Genomic DNA, 26,684 nt, shown 5'->3' with positions numbered 1-26,684 from the left:
AGTTTCAAACATGGAACATAGCCTTTGTGGTATGCTGAAAAGAATGCGTTCGTAACAAATGGGTATGGTCATCAGGTCTTAATGTCTACACTGGTGTTCAGAGATCTATTGACCAGTTTCAAACATGGAATATGCCCTTTGTAGTACACAGAATAAAATGCGTTCATGACAAATGGGTATGGTTATCCAAAGAATCCTCGAAGTCAGGCCTTACGGTCTATACCCGTAATCTGTAATATATGGACCAGTTTCAAACATGGAACATGCCCTTTGTGATATATAGAATAGAATACGTTAATGACATGTGCCCGAGTAGCACAAGTCAGGCAAAAATAGTTGCAGCAACTTGATTGTGACTGAATCTTGTCACATATGAGTTGCAGTAACATAGGTGGAACATGTGTGCTGCTAGGGTGGGTATGGTCATCCAAGAATTCCATGAAGTCAGGCCTTAAAGTCTACACGCGCAACCAGAGATCTATTGACCAGTTTCAAATATGGAACATGCCCTTTGTGGTACACAGAATAAAATGCGTTCATGACAAATGGGTATGGTCATCCAAGAATTCCCTAAAGTCAGGTTTTAAGGTCTATACCCGTAACCAGAAATATATTATCCAGTTTCAAACATGGAGCATACCCTTTGTGGTATATAGAATAGAATGCGTTCATGATAAGCTGTTATGGTTATCCAATAATTCCCTACAGTCAGGCCTAAAGGTGTATACTGGTGTTCAGAGATCTATTGGCCAGTTTCAAATATGGAAGATGCTTTTTGTGGTACAAAGAATTAATTGTGTTCGTAACATAGGGGTATGGTCATCTAAATGATCCCCGAAGTCAGGCCTTAAGGTCTATACTCGTAATCAGAAATACAGGGGTTAGGCAAAATGATTGAGATAGCCAAAATTTGGCCCAAATTCAAATCCTTATAACTTTTTGAAAAATTGATGAAATTGGACAAAACCGGAAGCATTCGACGGCAAATTTAGTCAAGATTTAGGAACATGCACGGTCACGGATACTGGTCACCGGACACCGGAGATGTTCCGGATTTTCGGAGGCTATGTCAAAAACACATTTTTTCTGTCGCTCGTATTTTTGTGTGGTTTGAAGTTACATCGATAAACACTTTTTTCCTAGAAACTAGATCTTATTGAAAATTGAAGGCGGGCGGTTGCGCTAAGATCCGTTAAAAAACATCCGAGATATGGCCATTTCAGTAAACCTGGTTCCGGATACTATGGTCAATTATGTATATCCTTCCAATCACGTATATATAATCTGGTACCATATCAATATGGGTATCAAACTTCAAGATTTTTCATGGAGATGCTTCAGGAAGCATATTCAGGACGATCAGTTGCCCTGGCCACTCTGTAGTAGGTTCAAGGTGCCCCGGGGGAAGTGGCCAATTTGAAAAACGTTCAGAACCCTATCAATATGGGTATCAAACTTCAAGATTATTCATGAAGATGCTTCAGGAAGCATATTCAGGATGATCAGTTTCTCTGACCACTCTGTAGTAGGTTCCAGGTGCCCCGGAGGAAGTGGCCAATTTGAAAAACGTTCAGAACCATATCAATATGGGTATCAAACTTCAAGATTTTTCGAGGTGATACTTCTAAATGCATTTTAGAACCAGCAGCTGTCATGACCACTCTGTAGTAGGTTCCAGGTGTCTTGGGGAAGTGACCAATTTGCAAAATGTTCGAAACCATATCAAATACTCAATACTCATTATCAAAGTTCAAGGTTTGTCATGGAGATGCTTTTGGACTCTCCTGTCGAATAGAGTTCGCCGCCGCACGAAGTTGACCATCTACAAAACGCTCATTAGACTGGTCGGCCTCTATGGCCACGAAAGTTGGATGTTGCTGGCGAAGGACCAACGCGCCCTTGGAGTTTCCGAATGGAAGGTGTTGCGGACTATTTATGGTGGGGTGCAGATGGAAGCCAATGGAGGTGGTGGTGGAGGCCAATGAACCACGAGTTGTAACTGTTAGGAGAACTACCACACGGTACAATTTACAAATACAAACAATGGTACAAATGGCGGTTACCACATAACATATGTGTAACTCGGGCAGCAAAAGTTGTACCCTTATAACACTTTTTATTTGTTATACGGAACATCGAAACGTCAAAAGATAGTATAACAGTATTTGATCTAACAAGGGGTCACGCGACTTATATTGTATATCTGAATACGATTCGCGTTGGAATTATAAAAAAGATTTTCCCTAGTGGCGTTGGGTGTTCAGGAGCTGAAATTGTTTTTTTTATAATTAATTGGAGATTGGGGTAAACAATATTAAAGAAGAAAAGAAAGGAGTTAAAGGTATGTAACTGATTTGATATTGTATTGACATTGATTCGACAAACTCGAAAAAAATCCATTCTTACGCCGCGCTCGGGCTGTTAACTAGTAAACGATGAATTTGTTTGGTGTTTGGTTGAAATTTAGCGCACACATAATCATTCTCCACGCGAACTACTAATAAAATATGTCCAAATAAACTTTATGTGTGGTCTCGAATTAGCAATTTTTTTATTTATGTTTGGTTCTATATTGATTATATTAGGTTGGAGCTATTGCAAAAATTTATAACGGTGACACATATATCTTATATAGATATTTTTGGCAGTGTGGCATCGCACCCAAATTTGACTTTTTTCTAACATGTATGTAACTGACTTTTTGTCTTTCAAAAGTCTTTTACACTATGTTTCCTTAAACTATCAATAACAACAAGCAGAGTTTCATTTATCGGATTATTTTGAAGAAATATCGATTTTTAAAAAGGTGATGCCTCACCTAGATTTACTCTCAGTTAAATATTCAATGCACAGTTTTGGTGTTTTCTGTTTCCTTTTTACATGTCGTTGAAGTTGCTTTACTTTTGGTAAAGAGTATTCGGAATACTATCAACCCAAAAGCAATGTTCTAATAATGAAAAGAATCCCAGCCAACAATTATGTTCATATAACTCATTTGCAATCCTGCTAATAGGATACTTATCTGGTAAAAAAAGATCATATAAAATGCAAAGATTCCACATATACGTACAAATTTGGAGGCTATATACGTACGTGCGGAATAATTATTCTTGCTTATATGATTTCATATGAAGTGAAAAGATCCTTTATACAACTTCGTTTATAACTACATTTATCGTTTTTTATGACTTCGTATGCATCAATTTATGACTCAACATCGTAATTTTAACAACTTAAAAGTAGCCATACATAAAAAATATGTTTTGCTATATTTGCATGTTTTTCAACGATGTAAGGTAAAAAACGAAACGAACAAAAAAATTCGCGGGTCCTTGATACATTTCATAACGTTTTTTGAAGTTCTCTTCTAATTATTCTTCATCCACAAATTTTGAAATCATGAACATACCCAGTTTTGATTCGAAGACTTTCGAGATGCTAGTCCTTCAACAATCCTCAAAGCCACAGGAACACATATATTGCGAACAAAAAACTGCACATCACATTATAAACTGTGGTTTTGTAACTTAATCTGATCCTATATGACTTCATTTACAATGTATTTTTAGTGGTTCACATATAATTTATATTATATAACCTTTATGCAATTTAATTAGGATATTTTTGTAATTGTTTAGGACTTCTTGCATGTACTATTGGTATTTAGAGTGGAACAACTCCGCACTATTTATTGTTCTGTGCAAAAATCTTTCATATACCTACATGACAATTTCTTTTCGTGAAAAACACCTCAATCATGGAATATATACACTTTGATACTAATCTACTTGATATGTTACGTGATATGATTAAAAATGATTCGCAATACCCTTCTTTATAACTTCATTTATGTAAGGAGTTAAATAACTTCATCTTGACATCCAATGAACTCAAATATAATTTCTTCATGAAGATCATAATAAAATCGCAACTTGGTATCTTATACAATTTTTAATAATTTTATATTGCGTGCTATACGATTCTAACTTCATCTGGATATTTACATAATTTCAATCTTACATCCTTATACGACTACTGGTTTGCTGGGATGCCATGAAAAGAGATAACATTTATATCGTACATTCAGATTACGTGCTTCATGGCATTTTTGATTTCAATGTTGAATCCTGACAGTTGCGATGCTCTCCTGCATTATGATAACCCAACTAACAATTTATGTTGAATAAGCTAGTTTTTTAGCCGAGCAAGCCAAATTGTGGCGAAATAAGCTCTTCATCAGCCTCCAATGCTTGTTGGGAAGCGAGCTTACTTTCGTACGATTGATAATTTATAATGTTGCTATAATGCTCTAATCTATCTATTTGGCGATTGTTGCGCATCGTAGACAAACATTGGTGTATCCCTCGTCATCCTTTCGAAAAAACCGAAGACTGGATATATGAAGATTCGTTCCCAACGTAGAACTGTTCTAAGGAATATACTTTTCTACATATGTTGATTAAAATCTACATTTTTACCATGCTGACTCAAAAATATTATATCAATTTCAGACGAATTTTATTTTCGCATGATAAATAAGCTAAAATGGATAAAAGACGAACATTTCATCAAAAATCGCCTTAAAATATAAGTTTACTCTACAAATAAATCAAATTAGATTTCATCAAATATAAATTGGTTAGTAACAGCATAGGAGAGACCTTTTTTTGGATGCAATCCGTCATTTTTAAAAACAATGCAAAAAATTAATGATAGAAAAATAAATATCATTATACTTCGGCTACAGATCTTGCTCATTGTAGTCTTGGAAAAAAGTGTTATAATTTTCTGATCATATGGTATTTGTTTACACTTGAAAATGACAGAACGATGTTCCCGTTCCCAATTATAACAGTTTTGGCTCATCAAAAGGGGGTCAATTTTTGGATTGGATTTTGTTCGAAGATCCACTTATGTTATGTGCGGTTACGGTGGGCCGGACATATAGCCAGAAATTCAGACGACAACCCGATTGAGATGGTGCTCGATAATGATCCGACCAGTACAAGAAGAAGAGGCGCGATGCGGTCACGGTGGATCGACCAAGTGTAAGATGGCCTGCCATCAATGGCAGCAGGTCGCGAGCATGACTTAGCAATTGTGTGGGGTGCTATATCTTGACATGGCCATGGTCCTATTATGGCACCAAAGGGCAAAGTGAAGCCTGCCGATTATCAAATTATTTTGGAAGACAAGGTATTTGTTGATATGATGACAAATCCTGAATGACGTCTGTTTTTCATTTTTGCGAAAGATCCGCAGGTCGCGTTCCACTTGGTCGATCCACCGTGACCGCTGCACGCCTCTTCTTCTTGTACCGGTCGGATTATTATCGAAGCATCATCTCAATCGGGTTATCGTCTGACATTCTGGCTTCTTGCCCGGCCCACTGTAACCGCCAAAATTGTACCGTGTGGGTAGTTCTCCTAACAGTTACAACTCGTGGTTCATTGACCTCCACCACCACCTCCATTGTCTTCCATCTGCACCCCACCATAGATGGTCCGCAACACCTTCCATTCGGAAACTCCAAGGGCGCGTTGGTGCTTCGCCAGCAACATCCAACTTTCGTGGCCATAGAGGCCGATCAGTCTAATTAGCGTTTTGTAGATGGTCAACTTCGTGCTGCGGCGAACTCTATTCGACAGGAGAGTCCAAAATCATCTCCATGAAAAACCTTGAAGTTTGATACTCATTTTGATATGGTTTCGAACATTTTGCAAATTGGCCACTTCCCCAGGACACCTGGAACCTACTACAGAGTGGTCATGACAGCTGCTGGTTCTAAAATACATTTAAAAGTATCACCTCGAAAAATCTTGAAGTTTGATACCCATATTGATAGGGTTCTGGACGTTTTTCAAATTGGCCACTTCCCCCGGGGCACCTGGAACCTACTACAGAGTGGTCAGGGCAACTGATCATCCTGAATATGCTTCCTGAAGCATCTCCATGAAAAATCTTGAAGTTTGATACCCATATTGATAGGGTTCTGAACGTTTTTCAAATTGACCAGTTCCCCGGGGCACCTGGAACCTACTACAGAGTGGTCAGGGTAACTGATCGTCCTGAATATGCTTCCTGAAGCATCTCCATGAAAAATCTTGGAGTTTGATACCCATATTGATAGGGTTCTGAACGTTTTTCAAATTGGCCACTTCCCCCGGGGCACCTTGCACCTACTACAGAGTGGTCAGAGCAACTGATCATCCTGAATACGCTTCCTGAAGCATCTCCATGAAAAATCTTGAAGTTTGATACAAATATTGATATGGTACCGGATAATATATACGTGATTGGAAGGGTATACATAATTGACCATAGTATCCGGAACCAGGTTTACTGAAATGGCCATATCTCGGATGTTTTTCAACGGATCTTAGCGCAACCACCCGCATTCAATTTTCAATAAGATCTAGTTACTAGTTTCTAGGAAAAAAGTGTTCATCGATGGAACTTCAAACCACACAAAAATACGAGCGGCAGAAAAAATGTGTTTTTGACATGGCCTCCGAAAATCCGGAACATCTTCGGTGTCCGGTGGCCAGTATCCGTAATCGTGCATGTTCCTAAATCTTGACTAAATTTGCCGTCGAATGCTTCTGGTTTTGTCCAATTTCATCAATTTTTCAAAAAATTATAAGGATTTGAAGTTGGGCCAAATTTGGCCTATCTCAATCATTTTGCCTAACCCCTGTATTGTATATTGATCAGTTTCAAAAATGGAACTTCCTTTGTGGTATATAGAATAGAATACGTTAATGACATGTGGGTATGGACGTCCAAGAAATCTCTAAAGTCAGGAAGAGCCTCAACGCAAATTCAGAGATCTTCTGGCAAGTTTCAAATATGGAATATACGCTTTGTAGCCCATAGAATAGAATGCATTCACGATATACAAGCATGGTCATCCCAGAAAACCCTGAAGTCATTATTGAAGGTCTATTTGCGTAACCAGAGATCTACAAACAGATATGCTAATGGAATCCATGAAGTCAAGCCTGAAGATCGACAGAGTAACCAGAAAACTATTGGTTTGGTTCAAATGTGAAACATGTCCTTTAGGATATATATTTTCCGGCTTCAAAGTTGGAACAACTTGGCGTTTTTCCTTTTATCTGGCAAGTATGACAATTGAAAACATTTGTTAAATTAATTTATTAAAAAGGATAAAGAGCTCTTAGGAAGTTTTTTGATAAATATATAGAAAATACCATCATCACCCGGGGCTTTCATATTTTTTAATTTTCTAGTAATAGTTAGATCTCACTTCATCCAAATCAGTTCCCAACGAAGGGTCAAAAACATTCTCTTGATTGAGAATGTCTTCGAAACTCCGTGTAACCTGATCCTCAATTGGACTAGTGAGAGCTAGACTAAAATTATGGGCACTCTCGAACTGCTGAGCAAGTTTTTGAGCCTTTTTGCCATTTGTTAATAAAATTTTATTTTCCTCTTTAAGCGCTGGAATTGGCTTTTGAGGTTTTTTCAAAAGAATTTTCGATAATTTCCAAAATGGTTTCGAACTGGGATCCAACTTCGAAACATTATTCTCAAAGTTGGTATTTCTCAGAATAGCGAAACGTTTTTTAATTTCATTTTGCAAATCTCGCCAAATAACTTTCAGCGCGGGATCGCGAGTTCTTTGGTATTGTCTTCACCTCACATTTTTAAGACGGTTTAGTAGCTGAAGATCGTCGTCAATAATAATGGAATTGAATTTAATTTCACATTTAGGAATTGCAATGCAATTGTCAATTGAATTTGTCAACGATACGAGAGCATTACCAATATCTCTTTTGATATTGAGAGGAATATCGACATCAAAATTCCTATCGATATACGTTTTATATAAATCCCAATCAGCTCTATGATAATTAAAAGTAGAGCTGATTGGATTGTTAATGGTTTCTTGTGAGATTTTAAACGTCACAGGAAGGTGATCAGAGTCAAAGTCAGCATAAGTTACCAATTGACCACAGAGCAGACTTGAATCCGTTAAAAGTAAATCAATTGTAAAAGGATTTCGACTGGAAGAAAAACAAATTGGATATAGAATGGTATAATATCCCGCAGAACAATCTTCAAATAAAATATTACCATTGGAATTGCTCTGAGCATTATTCCATGAACGGTATTTGACATTGATGTCACCAGTTATGAAAAATTTGGATTTGTTGTGAGTTAGAATTTGAAGATAAGCTCTCAACAAATTCCTTTGCTCTCCATTGCACTGGAAATGCGATTAGGCAGCAATAAAAGAGAATTGTCTAAAATTTGTTTCTACAGAAACTCCCAAGGTTTCGAAAACTTTGGTTTCAAACGAAGAATATAATTTATGTTTGATACGTCTATTAATGACAATGGCGACCCTACCATAGGCGCTGTCAAGATGATCATTTCTGTAAATAAAATAATTTACCTGGGAGTTGACGACTGAAGTTTTGCTATTAAGATTGATTTTTTTCGGCGATAGCAGTCTTAATAAGTAGCAAATACTTTGTTGCTCCTACTTCCGACGTTTCGGTTAATTTATTTAACCTTCTTCAAGGGGTTAGGAGTACGTCGGATGTAGGAGAAACAAAGTATTTGCTACTTATTAAGACTGATATCGCCGAAAAAATTCAATCTTTATAAAATAATTTGGATATCTTTTGATGAAAAGACCAGGTTTTAAATATGTTACAGTTATAATAGCAATGATTTTTTTTACACGATTTCTCGAAAATACTCGATTTTACTTTTGCACGAACGCATCTATCGTTAAAAAAATGCAGTGTATACAATTCAATTCGTTTTCAGAACACAAACATGTTTTCCTAATTTACAGAATCCTGTTCTATTGTTCTCTATGGAAAATGCACGGCAAAGTACGGTTTCGATCCGCACAACGAGCAGAAACATATTTTCTATTCTCTTGATACTTATCCTTTAACGATCCTCGCAAACGGGGAGTCCTGTTCCAAGGTGGGATAGGAAGTGATGGCATTTTTTTTGCTCACCGAATGTGTCACCACTGTATGAAGTACCGTAATTATTCTTAATCTTGCCCTAAAAGTTATTATCGAAATCAACATCGATTTACGCTTTTGAAGCATTGCTGGAAATTGCATTCATGTCAAAATCATCCATTTCTCACATTCAAACGCTGGGAAGGTTTGTATTTTCTACTCTAGATTTCGTAAAGGGTTTGTCAGGCTACTATAATGGGTCCGGTTTTTTTTATTAGACAATTTCGGTGTTATTGCTTATCGTACAATGCCAAAGAAAAAAGAAAAAAAAATATGAAAGAAAAAAGGTTTGAAGTAACAGGTGCGGAATTTTAAAAATTGATTTGAATTTTGAAATTTTAAAGTTTTAAAATTTGGAAATTTTGAAATTTTAAAATTTTAAAATTTTGAAATTTCAAAATTTTGAAATTTTGGAACTTTAAAATTTTAAAATTTAAAAAATTTGAAATTTTTAAATTTTTGAATTTTTAAACTTTTAAATTTTTAAATTTTTAAATTTTAAATTTTTAAATTTTTAAATTTTTAAATTTTTAAATTTTTAAATTTTTAAATTTTTAAATTTTTAAATTTTTAAATTTTTAAATTTTTAAATTTTTGAATTTTAAAATTTTAAAATCTTTAAATTTTTAAATTTTTAAATTTATAAATTTTAAAATTTTCAAGTTTTTTAATTTACAAATTTTAAAATTCAAATTTTCAAGTTTTTTAATTTTTAAATCTAAATTTTAAAATTTTAAAATTTTTAAATTTTTAAATTTTTAAATTTTTATATTTTTAATTTTTTAAATTTTTATATTTTTAAATTTCTAATTTTTCTAATTTTTAAATTTTGAAGTTTTTTAATTTTAATTTTTTTTTAAACCTTTAAACTTTTGAATTTTTAAATTTTTAAATTTTTAAATTTTTAAATTTTTAAATTTTTAAATTTTTAAATTTTTAAATTTTTAAATTTTTAAATTTTCAAATTTTTAAATTTTTAAATTTTTAAATTTTTAAATTTTTAAATTTTTGAATTTTAAAATTTTAAAATCTTAAAATTTTTAAATTTCTAAATTTATAAATTTTAAAATTTTCAAGTTTTTTAATTTACAAATTTTAAAATTCAAATTTTCAAGTTTTTTAATTTTTAAATCTAAATTTTAAAATTTTTAAATTTTTAAATTTTTAAATTTTTAAATTTTTAAATTTTTAAATTTTTAAATTTTTAAATTTTTATATTTCTAGTTTTTTAAATTTTTATATTTTTAAATTTCTAATTTTTCTAATTTTTAAATTTTGAAGTTTTTTAATTTTAAAATTTTTAAATTTTAAAATTCAAATTTTCAAGTTTTTTAATTTTTAAATCTAAATTTTTAAATTTTTAAATTTTTAAATTTTTAAATTTTTAAATTTTTAAATTTTTAAATTTTTATATTTTTAATTTTTTAAATTTTTATATTTTTAAATTTCTAATTTTTCTAATTTTTAAATTTTGAAGTTTTTTAATTTTAAAATTTTTGATTTTCTAATTTTTTAATTTTTTAAATTGTTAAATTGTTAAATTTTTAAATTTTTATATGTTTCAAAGCTTCAAAGCTTTGCAAGCAAAGCAAAGCAGAAGCTTCAAAATTTTAAAATTTTAAAATTTTTAAATCCTCAAATTTTTAAATTTTAAAATTTCTAAATTTTTAAATTTTTAAATTTCTAAATTTCTAAATTTTTAAATTTTTAAATTTTAAAATTTTCAAGTTTTTTAATTTACAAATTTTAAAATTAAAATTTTCAAGTTTTTTAATTTTTAAATCTAAATTTTAAAATTTTTAATTTTTTTAATTTTAAAATTTTAAATTTTTAATTTTAAAATTTTAAATTTTTAAATTTTTGATTTTAAAATCTTAAAATTTTTAAATTTATGAGTTTTAAAATTTTTAAGTTTTTTAATTTACAAATTTTTAAATAAAAATTTTCAAGTTTTTAAATTTTTAAATCTAATTTTAAATTTTTAAATTTTTAAATTTTTAAATTTTTCAATTTTTAAATTTTTAAAATTTTTAAATTTTTATATTTTTAATTTTTATATTTTTATATTTTTAAATTTCTAATTTTTCTAATTTTTAAATTTTGATGTTTTTTAATTTTAAAATTTTTAAATTGTTGATTTTCTAATTTTTTAATTTTTTAAATTGTTAAATTGTTAAATTTTTAAATTTTTATATGTTTCAAAGCTTCAAAGCTTTGCAAGCAAAGCAAAGCAGAACCTTCAAAATTTTAAAATTTTAAAATTTTTAAATCTTCAAATTTTTAAATTTTTAAATTTCTAAATTTTTAAATTTTTAAATTTCTAAATTTCTAAATTTTGAAATTTTGAAATTTTAAAATTTTTGAAATTTTGAAATTTTTGAATTTTAAATTTTTAAATTTTTAAATTTCTAAATTTTTAAATTTTTAAGTTTCTAAAATTTTAAATTTCTAAATTTTTAAATTTTTAAATTTTTAAATTTTTAAATTTGAAATTTTTAAATTTTCAAATTTTTAAATTCTGAAATTTTTAAATCTTCAAATTTTAAAATTTCAAAATCCTAAAGTCTTAAACATTTAAAAAATTTTAATCTCTTAATTTTTTAATTTTTAAGTTTTTAAATTATTAAATGAGTTGCATATAATCCATTATAACATTACAATTTGATTTTAACCGTTACAGAACACCCATCATACTTAACAAAGAGCAATCAATTTTATTTCCCTGAAGAAGACATCGAACCCGATAGTTTGATGGGCATGACTACTACAATTTCAAGATTCTTTACAAAAAGTGTTTCTTTAATTTTCTCAAAACCAAACATGTGTGAGAAAGAACCCGAACCCGTGCAATCTTCTAACAGACATGGAAAACATTCTCTTCCGTACCACCTTTGTGCAACAATCCTTTCAACTCGTCACTTTAATTGCAACAAGAAGCCACCACACAAATATCGAACAGCCACATGTTGCAATCAGACGGCGGAAACTATAAAATCGTACTCACCACACCCACGGAGAAGTAGTTGTTGACGATATTGTAGGGGACGGTGAATTCCGATGCCGTGGCTTGCGGCTTCATCAGCTTGGGCAGGTCGACCGCTTTCTCCCTGGCCGTTGGAACCGACGGGGTGGTCGGCGTGGCAGGAATCTCGTGCTGCTCTGCGTCCGCCGGGTTCACCGCGTCCGAATGGTTATGGCTGTGGTGATGGTTGCCGTGCTGAAGGGCAGCAGCGCGTGTCTTATCGTCGTTATCGTCGACGTCTTTACTTTCGACGGCCGAGGAGGGGCAATCATCGCCGTCAGCGTTGCCATTGATGACTTCCGTTTGGCATCGGCTGCTGGTGCCATTAACGACCGGTTCCGAGTGCGGCGGCAGGGTTTTGCCAACGTCCCCGTTGCTGGTCGTGTTGACTGTTTGCTGAGTAATTTCCTTCGACGAGGAGGAAGACATCGAAGTTGTCATCATGGTGGACGACTGCTGGTGCTGCTGGTGCTGATGCGTCGTGGCCGTGCCGTTATTGTCACTCAGAACGACTCGTTTCGTGTTCTCTATCGATATTTCAGTTGTTTTTGTACTATTTTTCGTTTCGTCGTACGATTGAATCACAGATTTTTCTACTATTATCCTATGTGAGAGTTCTATCACTTTTTGTACATTCTCCGAAAGAGTCACCTGTTGAAATTAAAGAAAAAGCAAAGAAAACTTATGATTAATGCGTTTCTTCGATAGCGACCGCAGAGAATAACGACCTGTAGTACCTTATGAGCCGGAATTAGTGGCGTGTCTTCCCCCGTCGACGGGTGGTTTTTCACCTCTATGCTCCATCGGTCCAGCATCACCACCGACGAGCGCTGTATCTTGTCCAATATCTTAGGAATACTTTCGCCCTCGTAGCCCCCTCCCCACCGAAGACACCGAGCCAAATCGTTTCCGGTACCCAGCGGTATGACCCCTATCGATGGCTGGCACTGCAGCTCGATTGAATCCATCGCCTCCAAAACCCACCCGACGGTGCCATCGCCTCCGCAGCATATCACCATAAAGTTGGGAACGTCCTTGAACATCGTCAGTCCTTCCAGCGGTCCACCTTTGGACAGGTCGTACACTTGCCGCGGGTTCAACAGGTACTGAAACTTCCGAAGGATTCGATCCCCTTGACGTCCTCCACTTTTCGGATTGATGAACACCAACAGAGGGCAGATTTTTTCGGTGGCGGTTATTTGAAAGTGGATCGTTGAAGGGACATTCTGAAAGACAAAATACTTAATTTGCTTCTTTATTCTTCTAACAAATCAATTAGGCTTTTCCACCTTGCCCCGACTAGTCGCATAATTGATGGACTTTTGTCGGTCGAGCACCGCAGGACAGATGACTGTAGGAGGTAGCACCATGTTGGCGAATTCACCCAACGAGCATTCCGCTTTCACTAGAGAGGCACATTTGTTGTGAAGCTGTAATGATTCAATATAGGGGGAAAAGTGGTTTTCTGGTCAATAAAGGTAGAACAGTTGAGTTAGCAGAACCAATAAGAAGCATGCAACCATTTCCATCGCGTAATTGATGCGGTTTTTGTGGTCCCTGCGTTTTTATTGATGTAATGAGTGTTTCCATTATTATCGGATGTATCCACGGCAAACATTATGGTTGGGTCAATAATTTAATTTAGCTCATTATGGTAAATATAATGTTTACTTTAGTATAAACTATACACTCATTACTAGGTTCGATCCAGGAACCGTTGGAGACTCTTTCTCTGTAAATTCTACACTACATTTGGGGCTGACATTCATCCAGCTCAAAAATTCAACATTTCCATGATTTATGATTATTTGAATAGATTTTAGCGTAAGATCTCTTACTTTCTTGTAATAGTTGACCATTGCCGTGACCGATTTCCATGAAATGAATGTTAAAGAGTGCTACTTACATGGAATGAATAAAAACTCTATGACAGCCATATGGAAAAATTATAGAACAATTTGTTTTCCTTGATTTCTATTGCGGTGGTTTCAATTCTACCAAGCCGTTCCTAAGACTGGAAAATTTCTTTTTTAAATTAAAGTCTGATTCATTGTATATAAGGTAAGGTTTACAGTACATTACCAAAATTTATACACCTGCATGGAGACGCATGGTTGCTCACCTTGGTGTATGAATGGCAATTCAAGGCTTTCATTTTTTGAAAAATTATATTTCGAGAATAACTTGGCCGTTGCTTCTAATTTTCAAGATCTCTATATGTAAAAATGAGTTTGCATATCCTTTGAGGCAATATAACTCACGATCGGATGGACCGATTTGCAAGATTTTCTCACCAATCGACAACACTTTTTTTCAGCGCCAAAAAATTTTCAAAAGTCAGAATGAGAGAAGAAATTTGGTAAATATCGAGAGAAAGTATCAACATTTAGTGATTTTTTCCTACTAAAAGGACTCCAGTTTCTAAAAGAAATATCAAGTTCATCAGAGCATTGACATTTATTATAAAGGAAAAATAAAATGCGTTGCCTATTTTCGCCAATACCTAATAGCCAGTATTACCATAGATATTATCAAGATATTTGGGTCTGAACAAATTAGCATTCACTTGTCATAAGACAAGTTTGTACTATTCCATTTAATTCCACTTACTTTATTGTACTTTTGACAGATACGTATTTCGACCTCAGCAATAAGGCCTTCTACAATGTCTCGTATTTGACTCAACTTTATCGTCCAATTGACTCACTAGGTGGTTTTGCATGAGAAACTCGTGCTCAATTCTTTCCTTTATAATCTCAAATAAATTTGCTCGTGCGTGAAGACTCGGTGAATTGGAGTGATTATAGCATTAACACTGCTGTAGTGACGATTGACTTTTATATGAAGTTAACAACTAAGCGGTGAGTTACGAAATGTTTGCATGAAATAATATTTATAATTAAAACTACATATATTTAAACAAATTCAACAGCATTTCGGAGAATGTTTTATATGAGTTTGAACCTTTTCCTAAAAGCTTAGTATGTGAAAACAGCGGTTTTGATGGTAGAAAGTTATTTCGACTAACAAAGCTTTTACAGTTCGCTATTTTTTTTTTCTAGTTGGGGCACATTTTAGTTGGGGGTTGCTATGTCAACCGCGTTGACGTTTTGTTTCCGTGTTTGACGGGATTGATACTTTTTGGCATGCAAATTTTTCCTTTATTGCAAAAAGTAAGCAACATGGTCGCTTGTCAGAATGCCCCATTTAGCAAACGGCATTTGATAATTGGGGTGAGGTCGTGCCCTAATCACCGAACAATCACTGTAATTCAATTTCAATATAACAACAGCACAGGGATCCAAGAATTGTTTTTAAACTCAAATAATTTGGATTAAAAGATTCCTAAATGATTTTACAAGTGGATATCAATCATATTTGCTACATAATAAAACTGGAAAATGTGTTCGTTTTAGATCGTTAAATTTATGGTATTTGTTAGTTTTTTAAAACGATCTGCAATTTGCCTTGCAAATATATTTGGATTCTCGATCCCCTGGACCATTCTGCTTACATTGAACCTAGCTTCAACAAACCACAGTTTAAAGCTTATAGTTAATAGCACCGAGCGCATAAGTTTAAGTGGAAACAGGCATAAAGAAATCCAGAGTGACCTTCTGGCTAACTAGCCTTAAGCGTTAATTTTTCTAGATCCTTCATTTCGCTATTGTTAAACCCTAAAACTGCCGCGACGAATCTTGACATCTTAAAACAGCTCGATCTCGGCCAATTTTCAACTAAAATGCAAGCGGTTTCAACTGGGACCAAGGGGAATAGTAATTCCAAAAAGTAAGACGGGTAAAAATAATCAGGATGGCCCTTCCTATTCAAGAGGGGGAGTTTTGAAGTGTGGCATAAGTCATTTTTTGAGCACATGCCCAGTATTTTGAAATTTTTGGCGTCATAACAGGTGTTTAGTAAGAGTCATTATTGGCCAATGTGAATGGTTGACAACAATAGCCAAATAGTTATAAATTGGCCTCTGCATGAGCACCGATCAGTTTGCAGAAATCCGGAATATCCGGTATAAAAGGCCATCGGACCACGGAGTAAATCGGTCTTTCGACACCTCAAACTTCTCAGAATCTCACGAGTAATTTAGAAAACGTCGTAGTTTCTGGGTAGGGTAAAATTGGCCAATGGTCATACAAAATGGCTACAGAACAGGTTCCGGAAACCCGGATTCTCCGGTTTAAAAGGCCAACATAAAACTACAAAACAAATTAGTCTTCCGACACTTCAAGTTTCTCAGAATCACATGAGTAATCTAGAAAACGCCATAGTTTCTTGGTAGGGTAAAACAGACCATGCGACGGCCACGAAACAGGTTCCGGAAACCATGGCGGTGTTACTAATGAGATTCTGAGAAGTTGGAGGCGTCGGAAGACTGACTTGTTTTGATGTTTTATGTTGACCTTTTGTTCCCAAAAAATCCGGGTTTTCAGAACCTGTTGGCCACCACTGCATTACAAATTTCACCCTACCAAGAAACTTTAGCGTTTTCTAAATTACTAAATTACTTCTGAGAAGTTTGTGGTGTAGGAAGACCGAATTATTCTGTAATTCTATGTTGGCCTTTTATACCTGATGTTCCGGGTTTATAGAACCTGATCGGTGATCATCCAGAGACTAGTTTATGTCTATTTGGCTATTGTTGTCAACCATTCAAATTGAATATTAATTACTCATACCTACTCATACTAAAACACCTGTTATGACGCCAAACATTTCAAAATACTGAGCATGTGCTCGAAAAATGACTCATGCCACACTTCAAAACTCCCCCTCTAAAAGAGGGAGGGCCATCCTGAGAATTTATCCATTTTACTTTCTGGAACTACTATTCTCCTGGGTTTCAGTTGAAACCACTTGCATTTTAATTAAAAATTGACCGAGAACGGGCTGTTTTAAGTTATCATGATTCGTCCCGGCAGTTTGAGGGTTAACCCGACTAGAAGGTCATATCAAAATTATATCAACATATGTTATTATTTGTTATAAACATGTTAAATTTGTTATAAACATGGTGTAGGATGTTGTTCATCATTTATTTAGTTAACATCTAAACAGATAACACTGAATCAACAATTTGACGCCACAATACACGGTTCGAGGCCGCATCTCTCCATCCTCGGATACGCCCCACGCTCGCCAAGTCGTTCTGCACCTGGTCTGCCCATCTCGCTCGCTGCGCTCCACGCCGTCTCGTACCTGCCGGATCGGAAGCGAACACCATCTTTGCAGGGTTGCTGTCCGGCATTCTTGCAACATGTCCTGCCCATCGTACCCTTCCGGCTTTAGCTACCTTCTGGATACTGGGTTCGCCGTAGAGTTGGTCGAGCTCATGGTTCATTCTTCGCCGCCACACACCGTCTTCTTGCACACCGCCAAAGATGGTCCTAAGCACCCGTCTCTCGAATACTCCGAGTGCTTGCAAGTCCTCCTCGAGCACTGTCCATGTTTCATGTCCGTAGAGGACAACCGCCTTATAAGCGTCTTGTACATGACACATTTGGTGCGGTAGCGAATCTTTTTCGACCGCAGTTTCTTCTGGAGCCCGTAGTAGGCCCGACTTCCACTGATGATGCGCCTTCGTATTTCACGACTAACGTTGTTGTCAGCCGTTAGCAAGGATCCGAGGTAGACGAATTCCTCGACCACCTCGAAGGTATCCCCGTCTATCGTAACACTGCTTCCCAGGCGGGCCCTGTCGCGCTCGGTTCCGCCCACAAGCATGTACTTTGTCTTTGACGCATTCACCACCAGTCCAAGTTTTGTTGCTTCACGTTTCAGGCGGGTGTACAGTTCTGCCACCTTTGCAAATGTTCGGCCGACAATGTCCATGTCATCCGCGAAGCAAATAAATTGACTGGATCTGTTGAAAATCGTACCCCGGCTGTTACACCCGGCTCTCCGCATGACACCTTCTAGCGCAATGTTGAACAACAGGCACGAAAGTCCATCACCTTGTCTTAGTCCCCGGCGCGATTCGAACGAACTGGAGTGTTCGCCCGAAATCTTCACACAGTTTTGCACACCATCCACCGTTGCTTTGATCAGTCTGGTAAGCTTCCCAGGGAAGCTGTTCTCGTCCATAATTTTCCATAGCTCTACGCGGTCTATACTGTCGTATGCCGCCTTGAAATCAACAGATGGTGCGTTGGGTTGGGACCTGGTATTCACGGCATTTTTGAAGGATTTGCCGTACAGTAAAGATCTGATCCGTTGTCGAGCGGCCGTCAACGAAGCCGGTTTGATAACTTCCCACGAACTCGTTCACTAATGGTGACAGACGACGGAAGATGATCTGGGATATCACTTTGTAGGCGGCATTAAGGATGGTTATCGCTCGCAGTGGTGCAATTTATCAACAATGCCTACTGAGTGTGATTCTTTTGTTTTGTATTTTTCTTTGCTCCTCTTTGCCTATGACGGTGCCTTTCAGTCAGAACGACAAAGCAGGAGTAGCGTAGCAAACTCGGTTTGCCAACAGCGGGCTGAAGCTGATGATCAGTCGGCACAAATTTCCTGTCACTGTCTTTCAAGTGATAGTATTAACCCATGCATTTATATAGGGCCGTCGCATTCACACAGCAGCGAGTGAACTGAATAGACTGTCAGTGCGGGCTGCGTGTGCAATGAGAAGAGGTCTTTTGTTTACTTTATCTTTGATTGTTGCTGCTAATCATTTTCAGTTTTCACTGCTAGGAAGTGAGTGTGAAGAGGAAATGGTATCAATATCCAACAAATTTCAGTCACTGAGATTGAGAATTCGCACCACTGATGGGGCATATAACCCCTTCCTTCCACTCCTCCGGTAGCTGTTCGTTTTCCCAGATTCTGACTATCAGTTTGTGCAGGCAAGTGGCCAGCTTTTCCGGGCCCATCTTGATGAGCTCAGCTCCGATACCATCCTTACCAGCTGCTTTATTGGTCTTTAGCTGTTGAATGGCATCCTTAACTTCCCTCAAGGTGGGGGCTGGTTGGCTTCCATCGTCCGCTGAACTGACGTAGTCATCTCCTCCGCTGCCTTGACTTTCACTGCCTGTACTCTCAGCGCCATTCAGATGTTCCTCGTAGTGCTGCTTCCACCTTTCGATCACCACACGTTCGTCCGTCAAGATGCTCCCATCCTTATCCCGGCACATTTCGGCTCGCGGCACGAAGCCTTTGCGGGATGCGTTGAGCTTCTGATAGAACTTGCGTGTATCTTGAGAACGGCACAGCTGTTCCATCTCCTCGCACTCCGCTTCTTCCAGGCGGCGTTTCTTCTCCTGAAAAAGGCGGGTCTGCTGTCTCCGCTTCCGTCTTTAACGTTCTACGTTCTGCCGTGTACCTTGCTGCAGCGCGACCGCCCGCGCTGCGTCATTCTCCTCCAGAATCTGTCTGCACTCTTCGTCGAACCAATCGTTCCGTCGACTTCGACCCATATACCCAACGTTGTTCTCCGCTGCGTCGTTAATGGCTGCTTTGACTGTATTCCAGCAGTCCTCAACAGAGGCCCCATCGAGCTCACCCTCTTCCGGCAACGCTGCCTCGAGATGCTGCGCGTATGCAGTGGCGACATCAGGTTGCTTCAGTCGCTCTAGGTCGTACCGCGGCGGTCGTCGGTACCGAACATTGTTGATGACGGATAGTTTTGGGCGCAGTTTAACCATCACCAGATAGTGGTCAGAGTCGATGTTAGCGCCACGATATTTTTTTTTTCCAATTTCGTTTATTTGGTAGGCTCAGGCGTGTATAACACTTTACGGAGCCACGTTTCTTTGAGATATGTACAATCGACATAATCTTATTATTAAATTAGTAAGACAGGGAAATAAGCCAACGTACTCGTGGTGACTCGAGGTTAGGTTTACAATGTTTAAGGATGGACGGGGATTAGGATTCGGGAATCAGGGAATCATCATAATCAAGGAATTTCAGCAGCTCATCCGGTCATTTGGCGTCGGGGACGATGTGGTGTGTCGTCGTGCTCGAAGAATGGTTCGAATGGGAGCATCTTCCGGACGGCCAGAGCTACGGCGCTCTACGGGACAGACAGACAGAGACAAAACAAAAAAAACTTTGAAAAAGAGAAAAAAAAAACAAAAGTATTAGACTTTTATGTCAGAGGAACAAAGAAAACTATAAACGGCTTGCATATAGACCACATCACGATCCCCCAAAACACCTCTTATCTCCTGGAAGGGTTGTTTACCTCGGGCCACTAGGGTATCCAATAATTGCTCTCTGGAGACGTCGTTTTCCGAGCAGAACCAAACTACGTGATCGATGTCATCATAACCGGCTCCGCACCTACATAAGTTGCTATCGACAAGGTTTATTCTGTACAGATGTGCGTTTAGTGAATAGTGATTAGACATAAGTCTCGACATCACGCGAATGAAGCCTCGACTTAAGTCCTCACCTCTGAACCACGCTCGCCCAGAAACTTTTGGAACTATAGAAAATAGCCACCGTCCAAGTTCGTTGTGTGTCCAACTTGCCAACTTTGAAGAGTACTCTGACGGACTAATGGGAAAAACTCGTTGCTCGAGAATTGTCTATCATAAACCTCACCTTCCTGTGCGCCCACCTTTGCCAGCGAGTCTGCCTTCTCATTGCCGTAGATTGAGCAGTGAGAAGGGACCCAAACAAAGGTAATCTTGAATGATCTTTCGATCAAAACACGCATCTGCTCTCTTATGTTTGTAAGAAAGTAAGATGCGTGCTTAACAGGTTTCATCGACCGGAGTGCCTCGATAGAACTAAGACTATCCGAGAAGATGAAATAATGGTCTACGGGCTGATTGGAAATTATCCCCAAAGCGAAGTTAATTGCTGCCAGCTCAGCAACATAAACCGAACACGGTTCCTGAAGTTTTCGGAAGGTGGTTGAAGTTACATTGAAAACACCGAAGCCAGTGGATCCGTTAATGCGAGAACCATCAGTGAAATATCTGTTGTTGCAATTGACATGTTCATATTTTCTGAAAAAATGGAGGAATTGAAAGATTTCGAAGATGATCTGGTATTCCTTGAATAACATTTTTCATGGACTGATTGTATTCAATTGATAAACTGTCAGGGGTGAAGTCAACTCTAGGGTGAGTATAACATGGAAGACAAAAGATCGGACGATATGTAGTTGAGATAAACTCTTAAGAATCTTGACCGATGAACCAGTTCAAGCATATTATCGAAGTTGTGTAAGACAAGTGTGTTACTTGTTCCACATTTGATTAGTATTCTTAATGAGAGCTCCCAGTAACGGTGCTTTAAAGGAGTGACTCCAGCAAGCACCTCCAGGCTCATGTTATGCGTTGAATGCATACAGCCAAGGGCAATACGCAAACAACGATATTGAATTCGTTCCAATTTAATTAGGTGGCAATCAGCTGCTGAGAGGAAGCAGAAGGAGCCATACTCTAAAACAGAGAGAATAGTCGTTCTATAGAGTTTGATGAGGTCTTCCGGGTGAGCACCCCACCATGTTCCGGAGATAGAACGTAGAAAATGGATCCTTTTCCGGCATTTCTCTATCAAATACTCAATATGAAGTCTCCAGGTGCATTTAGAATCAAACACGACCCCAAGGTATTTAGAAGATAAAGATTGGTTGATGTCATCATTCAACAGCTTTAGTTTCAGTTGAGCAGGATACCGCTTCTTAGTAAACACAACCAACTGAGTTTTTTGCGGTGAAAACTCGATCCCCAAATGTCTGGCCCAAACAGTCAGATTATCCAGGGTACTTTGCAATGGTCCTTGCAAGACAGCTGCACTTGGACCTCTTAGAGAGACCACGGCATCATCTGCAAGTTGTCTGAGCGTGCATTGTCCTTCCAAACAATTGTCAATATCTTTAACATAGAAATTATAAAGCAAGGGACTTAAACATGAACCTTGGGGAAGACCCATGTAGCTATTTCTGGAAGTTGTCAGAGTGCCGAGTGTAAAATTCATTTGTTTTTCTGACAACAAATTGTACAAGAAATTATTCAAAATAACGGGCAATCCATTACTGTGCAGATTGTCTGACAGCACTTTTATGGAAACTGAATCAAAAGCGCCCTTAATATCCAAGAATACTGAAGCCAATTGCTCCTTGTGCGCAAAGGCCAGCTGTATATCTGAAGAGAGCAACGCTAGACAATCATTTGTTCCTTTACCTTTACGAAATCCAAACTGAGTATTTGAGAGTAATGCATTTTGTTCAACCCATTGGTCGATTCTTGAAAGGATCATTTTTTCCAATAATTTTCTCATGCATGAAAGCATGGCAATCGGTCGGTAGGAATTGTAATCAGACGCTGGTTTCCCAGGCTTTTGAATAGCTATTACTTTTACCTGTCGCCATTCTGGTGGTACGATGTTGTACTCCATGAAACAGTTGTACAGGTCAAGTAACCGTCTTTTTGCGATATCTGGGAGATTTTTAAGAAGATTGAATTTGATGTTATCGCATCCCGGAGCAGAGTTATTCGATGAAAGAAGAGACATAGAAAGTTCCAGCATTGAGAATGGCCCATCCAAAGAACCCGGATCAGTGACTGATTCTCGAAATAGCGGTTCTGCTGGTACGGAATCTGGACAGACCTTTTTTGCGAAATTGAATATCCATCGATTGGAGTATTCTTCACTCTCGTTGGTGGAAATGCGGTTCCGCATGTTGCGGGCCGTTTTCCAAAGTGTTGTCATTGAGGTTTCTCGCTATAGTCCCTCGACAAAACGTCGCCAGTAGCTACGTTTTTTAGCCTTGAGAAGATTTTTGAGCTTTCTTTCAAGCCTCAAATACTCTTCAAAAAGCTCGGACCTTCCGTGTTTACGAAAGGCCTTGAAGGCATCAGATTTCTCAGAATACAACTTAGTACATTCATCATCCCATCCAGGAGTGGCTGGTCTTCTTATGACAGATGTACTTGGAACGCGTCGTTTCTGAGCTTCCAGTGCGCTTTTATGAATCAATTCGGTAAGGAATCGATACTCATCCAGTGGCGGAAGAATATCAGTTGATTCAATACCAATTTTTACCGCCGTTGCAAATTTTTGCCAGTCAATGTTCTTCGTGAGATCAAAAGGAACATTAACCGGCCCGCATTCTTGATAGCCACTTTTAAATATGGTGGCAACCGGCATATGGTCACTACCGTGGAGATTTTGAATAACCTTTCACGTGCAATCTAATGATAGTGAATTTGAACATAAAGATAGATCAATACGGCTTTGTTGACCATTTGGTCCTATTCGAGTTACTTCACCAGTGTTCAAAATATTCAAATTGAAATCGTCACACAAATCATATCTATAATCGTCATACGTTTCGCCCCATCCAATACCATGTGCGTTCGTATCACCCAATATCAATATTGGAGATGATAGAAGGGAGACTGCGCTCCAATGTCGACGATTAATAGAGGCATTTGGAGGAATGTACACTGAAGCTATGCAAAGGTCTTTATTCTTCACATTTACTTGGCATGCGACGATTTCTAAGCCGGGAACAGTCGGAATGGGAATTCTGTAGAAGGAGTAGCATTTTTTTGATCCCCAAAAGAACGCCACCATAATGATCATCCCGATCTTGGCGAATAATGTTAAAATCGTGGAAGTTGATTTCATCTTCAGAAGAAAGCCATGTTTCACAGAGAGCAAATACATCACAATCGGAATTGCGAATCAAAAACTTGAACACGTCCAATTTATTTTTAGACTATGACAGTTCCACTGCAGCACAGTGATTGTATCTTGTATGGCCGTATTATCCATCGAAAGATACAATTTCTGCAAGAAGGGGCCATGAAACAGTCAATTGCTTCAGATAACTTTCTACTGTTGGAATAAAGAGGTCAATGATTGGCCTCAATGAATCCGGAATATTGAAAAGATTCAAAAGCGGTCCACGAGGTCCTTAAAGGATATCAATCCTCGCTTGGACGAGATTCTCTTTCGGAAGTGCGAGTAGCATTTTCCTTTTCATTGATAATCCTAGCCGGATGTTTCTTAGGAACATCGGTTTTTAGGCAATGGCGGAATGTCTTGGAGCAGCAGGGATCTGCAGTGAAGACTGGTTGCTTCGGGATTTTAAATAATCCCCATTACCTTCAGCTTTTGCCAAGCCTTTATGGATGACTTTTGTTTTCTTTCGGCGCGATCCCAGGGAAGACGGTTGCTTCCTCTTTTCGGGCGCGTGTACCTCCGAAGAATCATCCATGTCGGCTGCGTCAGAGTCCGATTCATCAATGGAGATGGAATCATAATAGTCACTTACTTGAACGGCAGCTGAAAAAGCAGTCTTTGCGGTGGCAGTGGCGGATGTGTCTTGCGCTTTAACCATCTCCGCGTAAGACTGCTTGGAGCGCTGTACCAACGAGCGCTTCACTTTTGGGTGCGTCTTTTGTACACCGGGCAATCTTGCAAACCATGGGCAGGATCCAAACCACAATAAGCACATTTTGTGGCTTGTTGCTGGCAGGTATCCTCCCGATGTCTTTGGAAACATTTACCACAAAGTGGTTTGTTGTCACAAAACTCGGCAGTGTGACCTAATTGTTTGCAGTTGGTACAATTAAATACCCTTGGTACAAACAAACGCACCGGAAACAACATATTCTCGATATCTACATATTTTGGGAGCATCGAACCGGCGAACGTCACCCGAAGCGAGCCTGACTTAGCATATACTTTTTTACCATCTACTGTGGTTGCTGAATGCAATTCCTTGCAGTCCAGGATATCCACGGTAGATTGCAGGGCATTCTTTAAGCGACCTTTTCCTGCAAGTACATCCTTGCAAGTTAAGCTCGCTGCGTTGATCACACCTTCAATTTCGACCTCTCGCGAGGGGACATAAACTAAATATTCAATATTGTACGCCCTGTCGCCAGCAATTTCATTCGCCACCTGGTATGTAGGTGCGGTGATGCGTAGCTTGTTTCTGTTGATTTGATTGAATTCAAGCTTCGTAAAACGACGCGTCAAGTCTCGTTTGATGCCGAGAAAATCTAGGCTTTTCGCTTTCTGCCGAAAGTAAACAACCCAAGGGCCAGGCGAAGATGCCTGGTAAAACCGTGTGCGAACCTCTTTTGGTGGCTCACCACCTCCCATAGTCTCTGCTTCCATTCTCACCCCGAGAGGTGGAAGGACAATTCTGTCTTATACTAACTTAAAACTATTAGCAAATCAGAAAAAATAATGAAAAAAAACTAATTCAATTGATTTAAATCAGTCCCGCTCCAAAAGGGAGAACAATAAAACAAAATCTGCCACTTATCTGTGCTGCTGCTGTAGGTAGCAGCAGAAACAATAACCTGCTTTACTGGCGTCGCCAGAAGCAGCTACTTCGCTCGCCGACAGTGATCGCCTTGGATCCGTAGGTAGGCACCACACAATAGACTCGCACTACCGAACAACACCCGCGATGAGACACAGCACACACGTCTGGCTCGTTCGAACTATCGGCACGGAATGAAGCGCCACGATATGTCCTGACGTCGATAATGTCGGAGAAGTGCCGTCCATCAATCAGAACGTGGTCGATTTGTGATTCTGTCTGCAGTGGTGATCTCCAGGTGTACCGATACGGGAGGCTGTGTTGGAAGTAGGTGCTACGAATGGCCATATTCTTGGAGGCGGCGAAATCAATTAGTCGTAGGCCGTTTTCATTCGTCAGCCGGTGAGCGCTGAACTTTCCAATAGTCGGTCTAAACTCCTCCTCTTGGCCAACCTGAGCGTTCAAATTTCCTATGCTGATTTTGACGTCGTGGCTTGGGCAGCTGTCGTACTCACGTTCCAGCTGCGCGTAGCGTCCTTATAATCATCAGTGCTTCCGGAGTGTGGGCTATGGACGTTGATTATGCTGAAGTTGAAGAACCGGCCTTTGATCCTCAACCTGCACATTCTCTCGTTGATCGGCCACCACCCGATCACGCGCCTTTGCATGTCGCCCATCACTATGAAAGCTGTTCCCAGCTCGTGCGTGTTGCGGCAGCTCTGGTAGATGGTATGATTACCTCTAAACGTTTGCACCATTGATCCCTTCCAACAAACCTCCTGCAGCGCTACGATGCCGAATCCACGGTCCTTGAGCACATCGGCGAGTATGCGTGTTTCTCCCGATGAAGTTGAGAGATTTGCAGTTCCACGAACCGAGTTTCCAATCGCTAGTCCCTTTTCGTCGCAGTGGTCTTCGCCGATGGTTCCGGTCCGTACTCTCTTGTTGATTGTTCGTTGCTTAAGATTTTTTAAAGGCTGGCTTGCAGGGCCTGACACCAAACCCCCTAAATTTCCGGAGGACCATTCCTCCTTATTTCCGGTGGACCATGGTGCACAGTTTCACTTAGAGTCCCTCGCTGGCACTCGGACGATGATCAGCCGCCCCTAACATGGAGAACAGACGCTCAATAAGATTTGCACCTCCGGAGAGGAGCAAACCCCCCCTTCCCTGTCAGTATACAACCATAGTTCCCACCGGGGTTGGTTACCCGATCTTCCCTAAGGTTGCTCGTATCCCGGCCAGCACCGCGGGGAGGTAGGGATAGGAGTTGCTGGGTAGGATGTTGATAAAATATCTAAATTTCTATCAAAAATTACACTACTGGAAACAAAAAACTATCAAATTGTGTTACAATTTTATCATAAAAATAACAAATTTTGTTAGAAATTTATAA

At 38.3% G+C, this 26,684-nt stretch overlaps 1 protein-coding gene across 1 annotated transcript in view; it reads right to left on the bottom strand.

Moving 5' to 3' along the window:
• LOC134210551 (diacylglycerol kinase 1) overlaps positions 1-26,684 on the bottom strand; it is a 104,216-nt gene that overhangs the window by 16,627 nt on the left and 60,905 nt on the right. The window contains exons 8-10 of the mRNA XM_062686604.1: positions 13,323-13,463; positions 12,762-13,259; positions 12,016-12,684 (exon numbers count right to left, since the gene is read on the bottom strand). Of these exons, the coding sequence (XP_062542588.1) occupies positions 12,016-12,684; positions 12,762-13,259; positions 13,323-13,463 (1,308 nt within the window). The remainder of the gene's footprint in view (positions 1-12,015; positions 12,685-12,761; positions 13,260-13,322; positions 13,464-26,684) is intronic.

Source organism: Armigeres subalbatus, chromosome 2 (assembly GCF_024139115.2).
Source record: "Armigeres subalbatus isolate Guangzhou_Male chromosome 2, GZ_Asu_2, whole genome shotgun sequence".
Taxonomy (NCBI): Eukaryota; Metazoa; Arthropoda; class Insecta; order Diptera; family Culicidae; genus Armigeres; species Armigeres subalbatus.
Note: the sequence above shows the minus strand (reverse complement) of the source record. Positions and strands in the feature narration are given on the sequence as shown.